The sequence below is a fragment of the Lissotriton vulgaris genome, chromosome 3_1 (assembly GCF_964263255.1).
Source record: "Lissotriton vulgaris chromosome 3_1, aLisVul1.2, whole genome shotgun sequence".
NCBI lineage: Eukaryota > Metazoa > Chordata > Amphibia > Caudata > Salamandridae > Lissotriton > Lissotriton vulgaris.
In genome coordinates this window covers 163,524,901-163,539,483 of record NC_141689.1, presented here as the reverse complement: position 1 = coordinate 163,539,483, position 14,583 = coordinate 163,524,901, and the positions used below count along the sequence as shown (strand labels likewise).

Genomic DNA, 14,583 nt, shown 5'->3' with positions numbered 1-14,583 from the left:
TCACACCCAAACTTGGAATCATAGCTCCAAATACATCTCCAACAATTTCTCCAGCACTTGCACCACGTTTTCCTCTGTGAACGCCTTTTCTCTCTAAGGGCCATAGATCATCTGCGTGGAAGATTTTGGGAAATACCGCAGCTAAATAACATGTACCATAAAAATTCTTGGGCAATTTTTAGGGGTGGTCTGACATTTCCGTTCTGTCCACGGAATGAGCGGGAATTTGCCCCTTCCGTCTTCCGCAAAGAAGGCGTAAAAATGGGGCAAATTTACGCACACTCAGGGGCGGAACGGAAGTTGGCTGCCCGCCGCCCGCCCGCCTCCCGTCCGCAATATTAAAAAGATTAAAACCTTAAATAAGATTAAAGACACTTACCTTGTAGCGGGGACATCTCTTCCGGGATTATGGTGCCTTCTTCTTGAAACTGCGCATGCACGGGAGCCGGCGCATGCGTATTCCTTCGCAGTCCTGCTGCTTCCAAACATGACATATGCTAGGGTCTGTTGTCCTTCTGACTTGTTTAAATCATTAAAAGAGCCCTGAATGATCAGCTAGGGGATTATGCCCAGACGAACAATCTGCTGGACGCTACCCAGTTTGGGTTTTGAGCAGGACTTAGCATGGAGACGGCCCTCAATAGGGCAACAGAGGAGATCCAGACGTCCCTTGATAAGGGAGGTAGAGCTGCCCTTCCTCTGCTTGATCTGTCAGCAGCCTTTGACATGGTGATCATGGGCTGCTGATGGATCGGCTTGGTAGGATCGGGGTGACTGGTTTGCTCAACTCTTTTCTTTCTGGATGCAAACTTTCAGTAATATTGGTCGAGTCTCTTCAGCTGCTTTTCCTCTCCCTTGCGGGGTCCCTCAGGGATCACCACTGAGTCCAACACTTTTTAACATCTATGTTATTCCGTTGACAGACCTAATCTGTTCCTTTGTTTTCACATTACCATCTTACGCCGATGACACACAAATTGTGGTGTCATTTACTTTGGTTGACAAAGCACTGGCTGGCAATTTATGTAATTGCATGAGAGAAGTAGCCGCTCGATGGTCATAATTGTCTCACACTTAATGCCAGTATGACCGTGGTATTGTGGTTTTAGGCTCTGTGATAATTTTGGTCTCCTTCATGGTGGTCTTCTGGACTAGGGTCACTTCCTTCTCCGGTTAAGTCAGTTAAGAACCTGGGTGTTGTTGTCAATGATAAACTTTCTTCTGTGACTCAGGTTAACGCAGTTACTTCTGCTGCCTTTCTCACTCTAAAAATGGTTACTAAAGTTTTGCCTTTCATCCCGGACTCCTTGCAGAAGACTGTGATTCCAGCACTGGTACTATCATGTGTTGATTACTGCAGCGGTCTGTATATGAATGCACATCAGCATGTTCTGAATAAATTTCAGACCCTGCAGAATGCGGCAGCGCGTGTGCCCCTTAAGATTCCTAAGTACCAGTCCGTTTCCCAAGAACTTAAGAATTTACACTGGCTTCCAGTCTGGAAGATAATTCCTTTAAAAGCATGAGGCACTCCACTAGCAGGTCCCTCTCTTTCTAAGGAATAGTTTTTCCTGGTACACCCTAGGTAGGTCCTTAAGCTCGGTCCTGGCAAATCTGGTGGTTATCCCCAGATTTAAGCGTGTGAATTAGGGAGGTAGAGGATTCGTAGTTAGAGCCTCGAAGGTCTGGAATGGCCTACCTTATCTTAGAGCCATACCTAATCTTTTGGCATTGAATGATTTCTCCTATTTAAATCTGGCCGGGTTCTCAGTGACTATTAGCTCCATTAGCGCTGAGACACCTTTCTTTGGTATTTGAGCGCTTTATAAGCAGACATAACATTAACATTAACATTCATTATCTTGCCTCCCTATGCTTGAGTGTTGTTCCACTTAGGTGCATTTTTTTGGCACAGTATTTTCACTTGATGAGTTGTATCCTTCCACAGTGTTCCTCAGAGGATTCTTTTTTTATAATGTTGTTATTCAGCATTCTATGGGGGGCATGTATTTCCTTTCTCTCTCCTCCTGCTTTTCTCACTTCTTCACCTCTGCCTGGTCTGCTGTCACTCCCTCCTCCCTCGCTCAATGATGTTTCCTACCCTTCTCTTCTTCCTACTACCTGTCTTGCTCACTGTGTTTTTTAAATATTTTTTTTCCTACGGCCAAGCAGCTACAAAGGGCTGCTGGAAAGCTTGCTTTCTTTTTTGCACTTCAAGCACACTTGTTTTTCACTTTTCTATTACATTTTAATGCACTGTTCTATCAAGGCTTTCCATCATGCTAAAATAGTAAATTAAAAAATGCCACCATATTTCACAATGCATGCACACACCAGTCATGACGTATGCTGTGCGCATGCGCATGCCTCACGACACAACAACATGCTGACCACACGTCACAGCACTTGTGTGAGCATCGCTGGCCATTTTTAAATGTTTTTTTTAAATAGAAAACCCATTGCAAGCTTACTGGCCATACATATCATGCATCTCAAAGTGTGCAGATACATGCAATTGGAAAAAAGCTTTGGCAATGCTAATAACCTATCCTTTTAGAGCTGAGACCAGTTGGTTTTGTCAGTGCTTGATGTGGTACACCACCCTTTACATATTACAGAGGTTTACTGAATTGAATAGTGGCTAGCAGTGGAGGTAGTATAGCTCTTCTAGCATATGAATGATGGAGTTGAATATGCAGGCACGTTTGGCCAGTATATAAGGATACATTATCTGAAGTATTCTCTCTTGCGGCATCCTTCATGTGTAATAGTTTATTTCTGTAGTAATGCTGCAGTGATGTTAGAAAATGACACTGGCTATGCAGGGGCCTTCTCATGTGTAGCATATGCTGATCAGAACATACATAACCTTTAAAGATATAGGATTCATGTGAAGCATTAACTATGATCCCCCTTATCTAGATTTCCATATTGTGGGATTAAATATAAATACAAAATTGCTATTGATTTGGCCACTAGTTGCTGTCAGATGGAATGAACCATTTAGGTGCCTAGTGACATTTCAGAATACTTTTTCTTATAAGGCTGACACATACCACCATAGGGGAGCACTTTTTCTGAGGCACTGTCTTATTGGCGAGCACAGGTTTGCTCATGCAGTATCACTAGTATGTTTTGAGCTGGGTCTGGTTGCTCTGTGGACCAATGCAGCCACTGCAGGCAGATGTGTTTGATCCCAGGTTCAAATCCTGGAGGGTCCAATCAGCATTTCTTCCTTCCAAGCACCATTGAGTTTGGATAACTATAAATATCTAATGATTCGGCACCAACATTTCCTTCAGGCTGAGTGTGCACTTTACAAATACACATGATGTGACTTGTTCCTTCAGAATATACTCCTAAACCTGGCTGTTTATTTTATCAACCAGCTCTGCAAGGATCTATGTTACCCTTTATCAGGACTCTGTAGATGACTTTGGAACAGTCATTTGGAACTAATGATCCTTGAATGAACATGATTAGTGGTTATATGTGCATTATCCACAATGAATCTGGAATTGAGGAGTAGTTTATGAAGACTAAACAGGAGAGGTGTGCACTTCATAAAGTTTGGTTGTCCAACTATTGACTGAACTTATTTTGATATAAGTGTGACCTCTTCCTTTACAAATAATGGTGATGCTTCTTTTAGATTGTGCTCTCTGCTCCACATGTTATCCTTTTCGAGTTAACAAACAAAATAACTCATGTTTCTGAAGGGCAAGCTGTGTTTCCCAACCCCAATTATTTTCAATCTCCCCAGAACTTCACTTGTATTCACTCCTCCACTTGCAAGCACCTCCTCTTCTAGATTTTCCTACAAAGCTGGCACCCTAAATTTATGGGTAGAGCCAGAATGACTAGAAATTAAGCATTTGATCTTCATGTGCTTTTCCTCTTCTTTACAGAGCCATGGGGGTGCTGATGTCCAAGCGACAGACGGTGGAGCAAGTACAGAAGGTCAGCTTGGCAGTGTCCGCCTTCAAGGATGGCCTAAAAGATCGTCCCCCAAGCAAGCGGAAATCGGAGACCTCTGCCCGTGCCAGCAGCAAGGTGGAGACCCTGGAGCAGATGGTAGACGAAGAGGTGGGGGACAGAGGAGAGGAGATCCCTGCGTCTTCTCAGAGTCAGCCGGAGGAGAACGGCATCAACAAGGCCGCCTGGGAACGGTTGCGCGATGGGCGGGGAGTAGAACCGGAAGATTTTGAGCAAGCAAATAGATTCACCCCTCCGGCCTTCATCCGACCAAGTCGAGGTCTCGATGACGATGACCCTTTGGATGTAAGCCTGGACCAAAGGGAGCAGGTGAGTGTGAGCATCAATCATATTACCAAAGCTGAAGTTAATGCAACTCAAGTAACCTCCTACTTCTCCATGCCAACTAGTGCTGTTGCCACTAATGCATTGTGCTTCATTAAAACTGTTACAGAATAGTGCTAGACAGAGGTAGTTTTGTTGACTTCTACAAACAGCGGTTGATTGTACTCATTCTGCGTTGTTTAGATGTTAAGAAGCCCTAATAATCATAATCACAGCCTGGGTGGGAGGCTATGTAGCACAACCTCTCACAATATGGCATCCTATATTTGTTTTGCCTATTAGTTAATGTAAGTTTCCTATTAACACAATTACTCTCCCACCAACCACACTGTACGACTCCATTTGCTAGGATCATTGCCAATGTGGTACAGAAGGTCAATGTAATCATAGAAAAAAATGGCAGGGTAAACTATGTTCTGTGCTACATGCTGTGCTTCCAAATGTACACATCAAACACACTAAAGATGATGAGAGAAATGCTCGCAATAAGTCTAACCACTAGCAATTAGGAGCCAACCCATTGCATTCCAACCCTTTTTTTCTTTGCTCCCAATGCCACCTCAGTGTGAGCCCAGCCGTATGTTAATCAGTCTTGTCCTTGCTCCGGTAGGGACTCTCCAGCCAGAACTGCCAGGCCAGGTTCTCCCTGAACTGGAACACAGGCAACCGAAGACCGGTTTCGCCCTGATTGGGGATCTTCAGTCAGGTGTAGCTTAGTTCAGTGGCACAGTGAACGCGGGACCCATGTCTGGGCACACCCTCGGCCACTTACTGGGTTACATCAAATACTCAAGAGGTGATGGGAGGAATGCTTGCAATAAGTCTAACCACTGGCAACCACTCAGGGTAGCATTCCAACCCATTGTACTTTTGCCCAATATGCCACGTGAGTTCGTAAACATGCATTCCCAAAGTCAACAGGCCTGGCTTAAATGTGCACTATATACAAGCATACTTTGTACTTGCATGTTTTTGCATGCATTAGCAAAGTATAGCCAGACCAAGTGTGTTGCCAGTGTTTGGTTACAGTGCTGGTAATTATAATTGAGCTCACTTGTGTGCTCTAATAAAGTTTTTTTGTACGTTTGTGAATTACTTTGTAAACAACTGACTCATTGGCAAGGAGCTAGTTAATGCCTGAGATAATCTCTATGGTTATGTCTTTAGGATCTGTCAGGTTGCTGCTTTCAGTTTTCCAGTGACGGCTGGTGCATGGGGGTGGTAGGGCCTAGCGCATCAGAGCATTCAATTGTAGAGAGAAATGCTACTCTTCACACTTTCAAGTGGCAGAACATGCAAACAGATAAACTGACAGTGTCATATAGTAAGGGTGGCTACGTCTCCCCTGATGGCGTCACTTATTAGTTTGGAAAAAAGATTGGTCACTTTGGAAAAATTGCGTACAACCATAATTTCACCAAACCAACTTCTGGGTACAATTCCCCCTTCAGTATCATCTACTGCCCCGATAGTCCCCTCAAGCACTATTAATCAGCGTAGAGGCCCGGGGCCCCCGCCTCGCCCAGGCACTTCTCCTAATATTACTGTTTCCTCGGCTGTAAGTGGCAAGCCTGCTGAGAGTACACCTGTGCAGCTCCCTGCGGGTGGGTTGGTCCCTCTACATAGGAACTGCAATAAGGGCCAGCAACAGGGGTCATCGATTCTTGAACATGCCTCATCTAATTCTGACCGCCCTGCATTAAGTACGGAGCTAGCTAATTGTTCTAGGTAGGCCCAAGTGCAACAGAGGGCTGATAGAGGGGACTTTAGTTCTCCAGGTACTTTCCATCTGTTGCCAGAAGCTAATTTATTAACTGTAGTTTTAGTAAATGTGCCCATGTTACGTCAAGGGGAGTTTGAGCATTGGACAACCTTGCGGAATAGATCTCTTCATTTTCTATCTGGGAAGACGGGCCTGTCAATGAGTTTCTTTCCAATTTTAAGATGGCCTGTACGATAGTCTGGGTGGGGGGATCTGTAAAATCTTTGGAGGGGGACAGCATTGTTCTTACTTTTGTTTCATCACTGCTTCTTCACACAATTCTTAGTAGGGTGGCTTTTTTGCAAATAAAGTCCCAGGGGGTTAACGTAGTACCTTTGTTTTTTTTTACCAGCCTGATAGAGCTCAACAATCACGTGCGAGGGTTCATGACGGTCCTTTGTTATATCTTGGATATTCAATACCAGTTAGCAATTTTTATGACCCACTTTGCAATTTAGAGGCGGTTGACTGACTGTCTACCTCCACCCATACCCAGAGCGACATCAGGGTGGTTACTAGAAATAACCCCTGTGTGGGACTTTCTGAGTGGCAAATTGAGAGCTTGGTGACTCACTCAGAAGCTTCCAACTTAGATCTCAATTGTCCCTCGGGATCAATTCATGGTAGTCTAGATACTACTCTGCTCACCACAGAAGAGTTATCCGTCAGTGCCAGAATTAACCCAATTATCACTGGAGCATTGCCCACTCAGCGAAAAGATCTATCTGACATGAATGTCATCTGGTGGAATATTGCTGGGCTCCATGATAAGGTTACAAATCCAGTATGGGTTGGGTATATAGAAAAAACAGATATTATTTGTCTTCAGGAAACCTGGGCGTTGGAACCCGTTCACATACAGGGTTATTTGACTCTTAACACTCCGGCAGTAAGGGGACTAGGAGGTCGCCCCAAAGGAGGCTTGTGTACGTATGTATCCAATTCATTATGTATGGACAGGATTTTAATTAAACGGGGGGTTTGTTATCACCAGATTGTTCAATTGTCTGTATCAGGCTCAAAAAGAATCCTCTTGGTGAATTTTTTACAATAATGTTCCTGTTGAGAATTTGGGGGCCGAGTTCTCTCGTATTGCTGAGACCTTGGATGCTATCTGTACTTTGACTACTGTGAATACTACCATTTTATGGTTGGGGGCTTTCAACTGTGCAATATGTAGACTAGTGAACTCAAACATCTCTGGTAATCCGATGGATCAGGTAGTCTCCAATTGTCATTTTATACACTCTAAGCTGGGTGATCACCTTAACGATCTGATGTCTCATTATGACTTGGGCTTCGCTAATGACCTAGTTCCTTCTCCTGTCCCTATGTCTGCTACTTTTAACGGAAGAGGATTATCCTCTATTATTGATTTTATTTTGGTTTCATTTACACTTGCATCAAGTCTGTTATCTTTTGACGTAGGGACTGTTGCTTTGAGTGATCACTACCCGCTTTGCCTTAAGTTCCACTTGCAAGCTTTTGGGTCTGTCAGGAACAAAAACGTTAAAGTACGGTGGGCCTATTAGAACTGAATAGAATCAATGGATATGCCATTCGCTGGTCGAAGGTGGATCCTGAGGTATTGACTAAGCAGCTTATTTCTTCCCATAAAACTGCCTTTGATATATGCCCCAGTGAGTCCTCTATCCCGGAAGAAATAACTTCCTCTTTTAATGAGATAACTAATGAGGTTAAGAAGTTACTGTCCGCCCAATGTGGTTCTGCCCCAAAAACATCTGGCTGGTTCAACAGTGCTTGTTCTAAAGCGTATTCCAATCTTAAACTGGAACTTCATAAACAACCCAGATCCCAAAGGGAGGTAAGAAGGGTAAGAGCCATTTACAGGAAGGCAATAGATGACAGGAAGCGCTCATTGATGGAGGAAGCGTGGGGAAAGCAACATGAGGCCACCCAAAAAAAGGACTCTGCGGCTTTTTGGAAAATCTTAAGAACTCCACCTTTGATAGGGGATGGAAGACCTACCATTGAAATTGCTATTTCAGAAAAGGACTGTATAAGCCAATATTCTGCCTTATATAGTGGTCTACCCCTTAATGAATATTCACTTCCGCAATCTCCACGTACATATAAGGGCAACCTACACGTTACGCTGGAGGAAACAATGGTAGCTCTTGAGCTAAGCAAGGGGGGTAAGGCCCCTGGACCCGATGGGGTTCCAGTTGACCTGTTTAAGTCAAACATTTCATTAAGGGCCCCTCTTTTAACACAGCTGATTAATGCCAGCGACTGTTCTTCCTTTCCCAAGACGTGGTCTGAATCAATTATTGTGCCAATTTCAAGAAGGGAGATCGTCATGATCCGGTATGCTACAGACCAATCTCCCTTCTTGACTCTATGGTAAAGGTTGTAGGTCGAGTCATCTTGCAACGGTTACAGGATTGGGCAACTGAATCCAATGTCCTATCCGACCTGCAGTATGTGTTCCGGGAGGGCCTGGGTACCCTGGAACAAAGCCTTAACTTGGCTATGATCGTTGGGAAATGTACCCGAGCACAAAATGGGAAACTATATTTAGGTTTCATCGACCTGACTGCAGCCTTTGATTCTGTTGTCCATGTGAGGGTATGGGAGACACTCGTTGATCTTGGAGTGGACCACAACTTAATTGCCTTCTTGCACCGTTTTATGAGAGAGCTTCCGCTAGTGTCAGATTTGGGACGAAAGAGCAACGTACCTCGGGATTTCCTGTTAGAAGAGGGGTCCGCCAGGGCTGTGTGCTGGCCCCTTTTCTTTTTAACTTATACATAAATGGTATGGCTGACGCACTCCATAAGGGTGGCTCGGATTTCCCGCAAGTTGGTGGGAGAGGCATTCCTGCCCTCCTTTATGCCGACGATGCGGTCCTTATGGCGGGAACAGGAAATGGTCTACAAAAAGCCCTGACTAGTTTTAGTGCTTTCATGGGAGACCTGGGATTAAAAATAAATCTTTCTAAGACCTTCACAATGAACTGCTTTTCTGGGTCCCGGAGTATTACCGGTCGAGACTTATTTTAGGAGGGAAGTAAGTTAGCTAATTCAAGGACCTTTTCAAATCTTGGTGTCCTTTTTAGCTATAACGATACTTGGACCCAAACAATGGCCCAGAAAAAATTGTCTTTTAACAGGTCCACCACTGCCCTGGCCTCCTTTACTAAGAGATTAGGGAGGAAACCCCCTAGAGAACTTATTCATATATACAAGCCACAGTGTATTTCTGCTGCGGTTTACGGGGCATATCTAATCCCTCCTCCTTGGAAACAGTAGAAAATTCCTTTCTTCGTTATATTCTTAATGTTCCACCTGGTACATCTTTTTTTGTCTGCCATGAGGAGCTGGGCCTTTCATATATTACGGATCTTATTAAACTTGAGCCCATACTTCTCTAGCACAGGATGTGGGTTAGTAAACAGACCAAATTAAACCGTGATATCCTGTATGATTGTATGAAGCTAGATGGAGCATTGAAAATTCCTTGGCTCAGGTATATATTCCAGTTTGTCAAGGACCTTGGTCATCTCGAGTACTATTTAAATCCGAATTCAATGACCCAAATATCAAGGAAATCTCTGAAGAAAGACAGTTTGGATATATTGTGATTTGCTAGATTAGCGGTTGAAGCCCCTAAACCCACAGTCATTTACCATCAATTAAGGCTTACAACCTTTGCCATGGAACCATATCTAAATTTTGTTCCCAAAGGCCATGATAGAATGTTATTAACGAGATTTCGACTAGGAAAAGTCCATAGAATATTGTCTGTTCCGTTAATGAATGATTGGTCCAAAGATCTCCCACGGTGTATGTGTGACTTTACATCAGAACAGTCTACCATTCATTTACTTTTCTTTTGTAAGTTCTTTAATGAACTAAGGAAACTTTGAATACTTCCTATTTTAAGTTTCTTTGGCCTAAGGCAATGCCGTCCAGCCCTCGTGCGACTGCAATACTTAGAGAATGAACTTGTGGCTTGGAGGGTTTCTAGTTTTCTAAAAAGCTGTGTAGCAGGGGAAAAGTATGTCTTTTGAACCCTGATGGAGTCTCTGTTTTCTGTTCCCTTTTAAACTTATTGTATAAATATCTTACAATGTATCATTCTATCATCCTTTTTCGATATGTATTTTACACTGTGGCTTATTTTTTTTTTTAGAATTTGATGTCTGCTTTTATGATTATATGCATATGATCGAATAAAGCTTGATTTGAAAAAAATAGACTTACAGTGTCACCAAAAATGTATAGGTAGGTAAATGACCAACCTTCTCTCAGTGAACCTTTGGAAGTACCAGATGCTCACTGGTGTCACTAAGAAATAACTAAAAAAATGCAATTTGTGAATGCACAATGAACCACATGTAAAGATATACAAGAGAATTAGCCCAAGAATAAAGCCAAGCACCTGTGTCCATTTCTTCACATGGTTTATTCACTTGCTGAATCACATCGAAAGAATTATTGTCCCACTTGATTCATCTCAAGCTCTGCATTTTCTTGCTTATTACAAATGATACAGCTGACACGTTTCACTGAGTACACCCACTTTTTCAGTGCAAAATGAAGGGAATTATTTTCTAAGTTAGAAAACATCTGTTTTGACAAGTTATTTCTGCTGCTGTGTATATGGAGTATTGAGATTTTATAATTCATAAATACTGTGGAGTCAAGTTAATTAGGGTAAGCACTGCCACATGTGTTTCTTCTAATCTGTTATCCCCCACAGCCCTTAACACAGCAGCAGCTGGCATCTCTGTGTTTCTGGTGCCAGTTCTGTTTAAATGTCCATTACTTTTTTGCTGATAGCACACAGTATGCACGTTAGAAGCAGAGGGGACTGGGAAATTGGTTATTGGTTGCACTTGTTTGAGGACACTTTTTATTTCAGCCCACTTTAGAAATTCACAATCAACAGACAAGCTGTGCATCCCTGTATATCTCAGCATATTCAGAGAGAGTAGTTTGTGATGATCTACCCTGTAAGAAGCAAGGATAGAGCGGGATTTAGGAAATATTACCCTTTACTCCTCTCCAGACCTCTGATAGAAGTGTATCACTCATTAGAACATTGGAATGTTGGGAGCTCCATTGCAGACAATGGAGTGCTCCTGGCTTCTACGGGCTGGTTAAAGGCCCGCAGATATACATTCCAATGTTCTACAAAGGCTTCTGGAAGCTCGAGGGGATTTATATCCCCTCGAGCTTCGAGAAACCTTTGTTTAATTTGTTAGAACATTCTGCCCTCTAGTGGCAGAATGTTCTAATAGCCTTAAAGCCCTTCGTAGCAGGGCTATACCGGCAATTAAAGTCCCGCTGTCTCGTTAAAGTCCCTCGCCTTCGGCTCGGGCCTTTAACGATTCAGCGGGCCTTGAATAGCCGGTATAGCCCGCTACGGCTGGCTATAAGGCTCTATTATAACATTGGAATGTTGAGCGCTCCATTGAAGACAAAGGAGTACTCCGGGCTTCAAATAGCAGGTAAAAGCCCGGACCATCAACATTCCAATGTTGTTCACAGCAACAGCTTTGAAAAAACGCCTCACAGAGTCGAAGTGGATCAGAATCTTCTAATAGCCGTAGAGCCCTCCGTAGTGGGCTCTATTGGCCATTAATAGTCCGCTCCCTTGTTCAGGCCCGAGCCAAAGGCGACGGCCTTTAACGCTGGAGCAGGCCTCTAATGACAGGTAGAGTAAGGTTTTATTAGGTTTCTGAACCAGAGATGGGCAGGCTCTGTCAGCAGAGAACAGTAGTGGAGAGGTCCACCCGCTACTAAGCTGATGCTCTATGATTTCTCACCTTAGAAGCCTCCATCACAGCCCCCGCCAACTTGAAGCAGTAGAATAGGGCAGTGTTCCATTTGCTGGCGACTCTGGGCTGTAGCAGGGATTTCTCTGGCTCAGGCTGTGTCTCCACTGTTACTTTCAGGATAAGATTCAAACTGGTCTGCAGTTGTACAAATGTTGCCATAAATCTCCCCCACTCATTGAGCCTTATAATGAGGACTCCCAGTTTTCAATTTTTACTGATTTTTACAGATAAAGACAGACATAAAACTATTTTTTTTCTGTCTATATTTATTTTTAAATATGAAAACATATGAAAATAGGTCTTATTTGGATCATTCTCCCTACTGTCAATCACAAGTGAAAAGTCAGTAGGTGTGTAGATTGATAGGTAAGGGAGTTAAAAAAATAAAAAATCCTAATGGAGATTAAATAGGTGCAGACACAAAGCGGTTTACCCTGTTCTTCAATGCAAATGCTTCCAAGTGACTGTAATGTACTGTATTCCTGCTATATCCATTTGGACACTCAAATGTGAGTATATATTTATCAAATACTTCTGGAAATATACCCTCTGCAGCTTTATTTATACACTAAACACAAATAAAAAATGGATAAATGCAAATAATAATGAGCAAAAAAATAAACATAGACAAAAACAGACTGAAATGTCAATAAAATAAATACTATAAAACCTGGAGTCTTATTAATGAACCAGTTATACGTTTGAGTACTGATGCTGTATCATCAGGGTCACACCCCATTTGCCATCTTCAGACACAAACTTTAATCTTAGTAGAGAGCATTTTCTGCAACGTGGACAATTTAATGGAATTCCCTTTCTCTGCAGTCTGCCCTACCTTTGCCAGTATTAAGACAGATGTGAAAACCTTCCGGTTTTAGATGACTACTAGACCGTTTCCAAGAGACCTGCACTGAGATGTTATAGCACCTTGTAGGTGTCCTAATCCGTTCATTTATTCATTCATTCATAGTGTTTCACCTTTGAAATTAATCTCTGTGTAAATGTAGTCATGTTTTATTAGTAAACGATAAGTTTATGTCAAACAAGATTTTAGCCACGTAATGACGCAAATAAACTGAAAATTCTGAGTCTTTGTGATTGCACTTTTGGGACATATAAGAAATTAGGGTATTAGTTGAAGTGGGGTTAGCACCCACCTCAAATTATAACCGCAGCCCTTGTCAGAGTGAACAACTAAAGTCACTAAATTAACCCAAGCTCAAACCCCCTCCCACCGCCCCCCCACCCCCCGGTGTCTATAACATAGAGCAGACAGACTTAACTTAGAGTCAATAATAATTAATCCTGTAGTCAAACAGTAATAAAGTTAAAACACCACACAAGAAAAATATCCACCTCATCTAGACAAAAAGAGGATTTTTTTTTATAACCAACTTTATTATTGTTTGTAACAATAAACTTTCCACCACATCCACCTGCCGCTGGTTGACAATAAAGAAGGAGAACAACATCATTACAAACAAGGCATCAAGTCCACCAAAAGCACATCTGGGGACATTTCCAATATGGTTGTCAGAGTGCGCCCACCTCAAAGTGATTCCCCCATTTTCCACAGATCCTTTCATGTTTCTTTGGCCAATCTCTGGCCGGGTATACCGACTTTTGTTGTTGAGCACACCAGTCCACTCCACAACACCACTGAGACAGCGAGGGCCAGTTGTAAGATTTCCACTAATTAGCTATGTCTCTTTTTGTCACCATGGTGGCCACTCCGAGCAACACTTGGTCAGCCCTCATGCCTCCCACTCCCTCAAAGATACCCAGGAGGAGTGACTTTGGTGAAAGTTCCACCTCTCATCCCAGCACCTCCATTAGTTCTTCAGCAATTGCAGTGCAATAACCCACAATGCACCGGAGTACGAGGACGGTGCAACAGGTACAAGGCAGGCTCTGAACAGAAAAGCTGGTCAACCCCTTACTGCTTCACTCCTGGAAGCATTGGCTGCAAAATCTAAGCGCATATATGAGAAGGGAATCCCCTCTCACACTTAGAGAAACACCTTAGTGAGTGTAACACATAGCCTGGATTACACTCCTTTTTATCCTGCACTACACTCTATTTTAAAAAGGTCCGGAGGAAAGCCAGATTTAGTTTAAGGCACTGGCTGAAACATGTCGACCAACTGATGGATGTAGGAGGTAGTAACTCGCCTCCCTTAAACATCCCCAAGCCTTATTTTAACCGCTGACGGGGGCCCAGTTATTAAAATTTAATTTACCCTCGGGTACTGGGACCCTCGCCAAGCCATTTTAACTCACACTTCACTTTACACCTCACAATGCACTCTCAGTAAAATACCAGCTCCGCTGTAATCAGGCGTCGCAGCACACCCGGGGCACATTAGGTATCACTGGGTGGGCCCGATGATGAAGCATGCCACCAACCAGGTTAGTGGGTGAGGGCTTCATGAACTCACCAACGAGGTGCCCATGACAAATCTAATCAGAGTCCTAACATTTTTGGTCATATTTAAGCTTGTTTCGTTTGATAACACACAATAACCCACAATAACAGAACATCTGCAGGAGGACAAGGACACCTGAAGCATGTTGGACTTGGAAGGAGATGTGCTTTGTGGAGGGCATGAGGGCTAAGCAGGCACCATGCAGATAATGTACCTGAACTAGTGGCGATGGGCAGGAATTACATATTAATGTGGGAGGCCATCATAGC

The 14,583-nt window shown here is 43.2% G+C and overlaps 1 protein-coding gene across 2 annotated transcripts in view; it reads left to right on the top strand.

Moving 5' to 3' along the window:
• Positions 1-14,583, top strand: part of PHF24 (PHD finger protein 24) — a 528,118-nt gene that overhangs the window by 312,981 nt on the left and 200,554 nt on the right. For both annotated transcript variants that reach the window (XM_086960262.1, XM_086960261.1), the window contains exon 2: positions 3,909-4,305. In XM_086960262.1, the coding sequence (XP_086816388.1) occupies positions 3,913-4,305 (393 nt within the window). In that variant the 5' untranslated portion in view covers positions 3,909-3,912. The remainder of the gene's footprint in view (positions 1-3,908; positions 4,306-14,583) is intronic.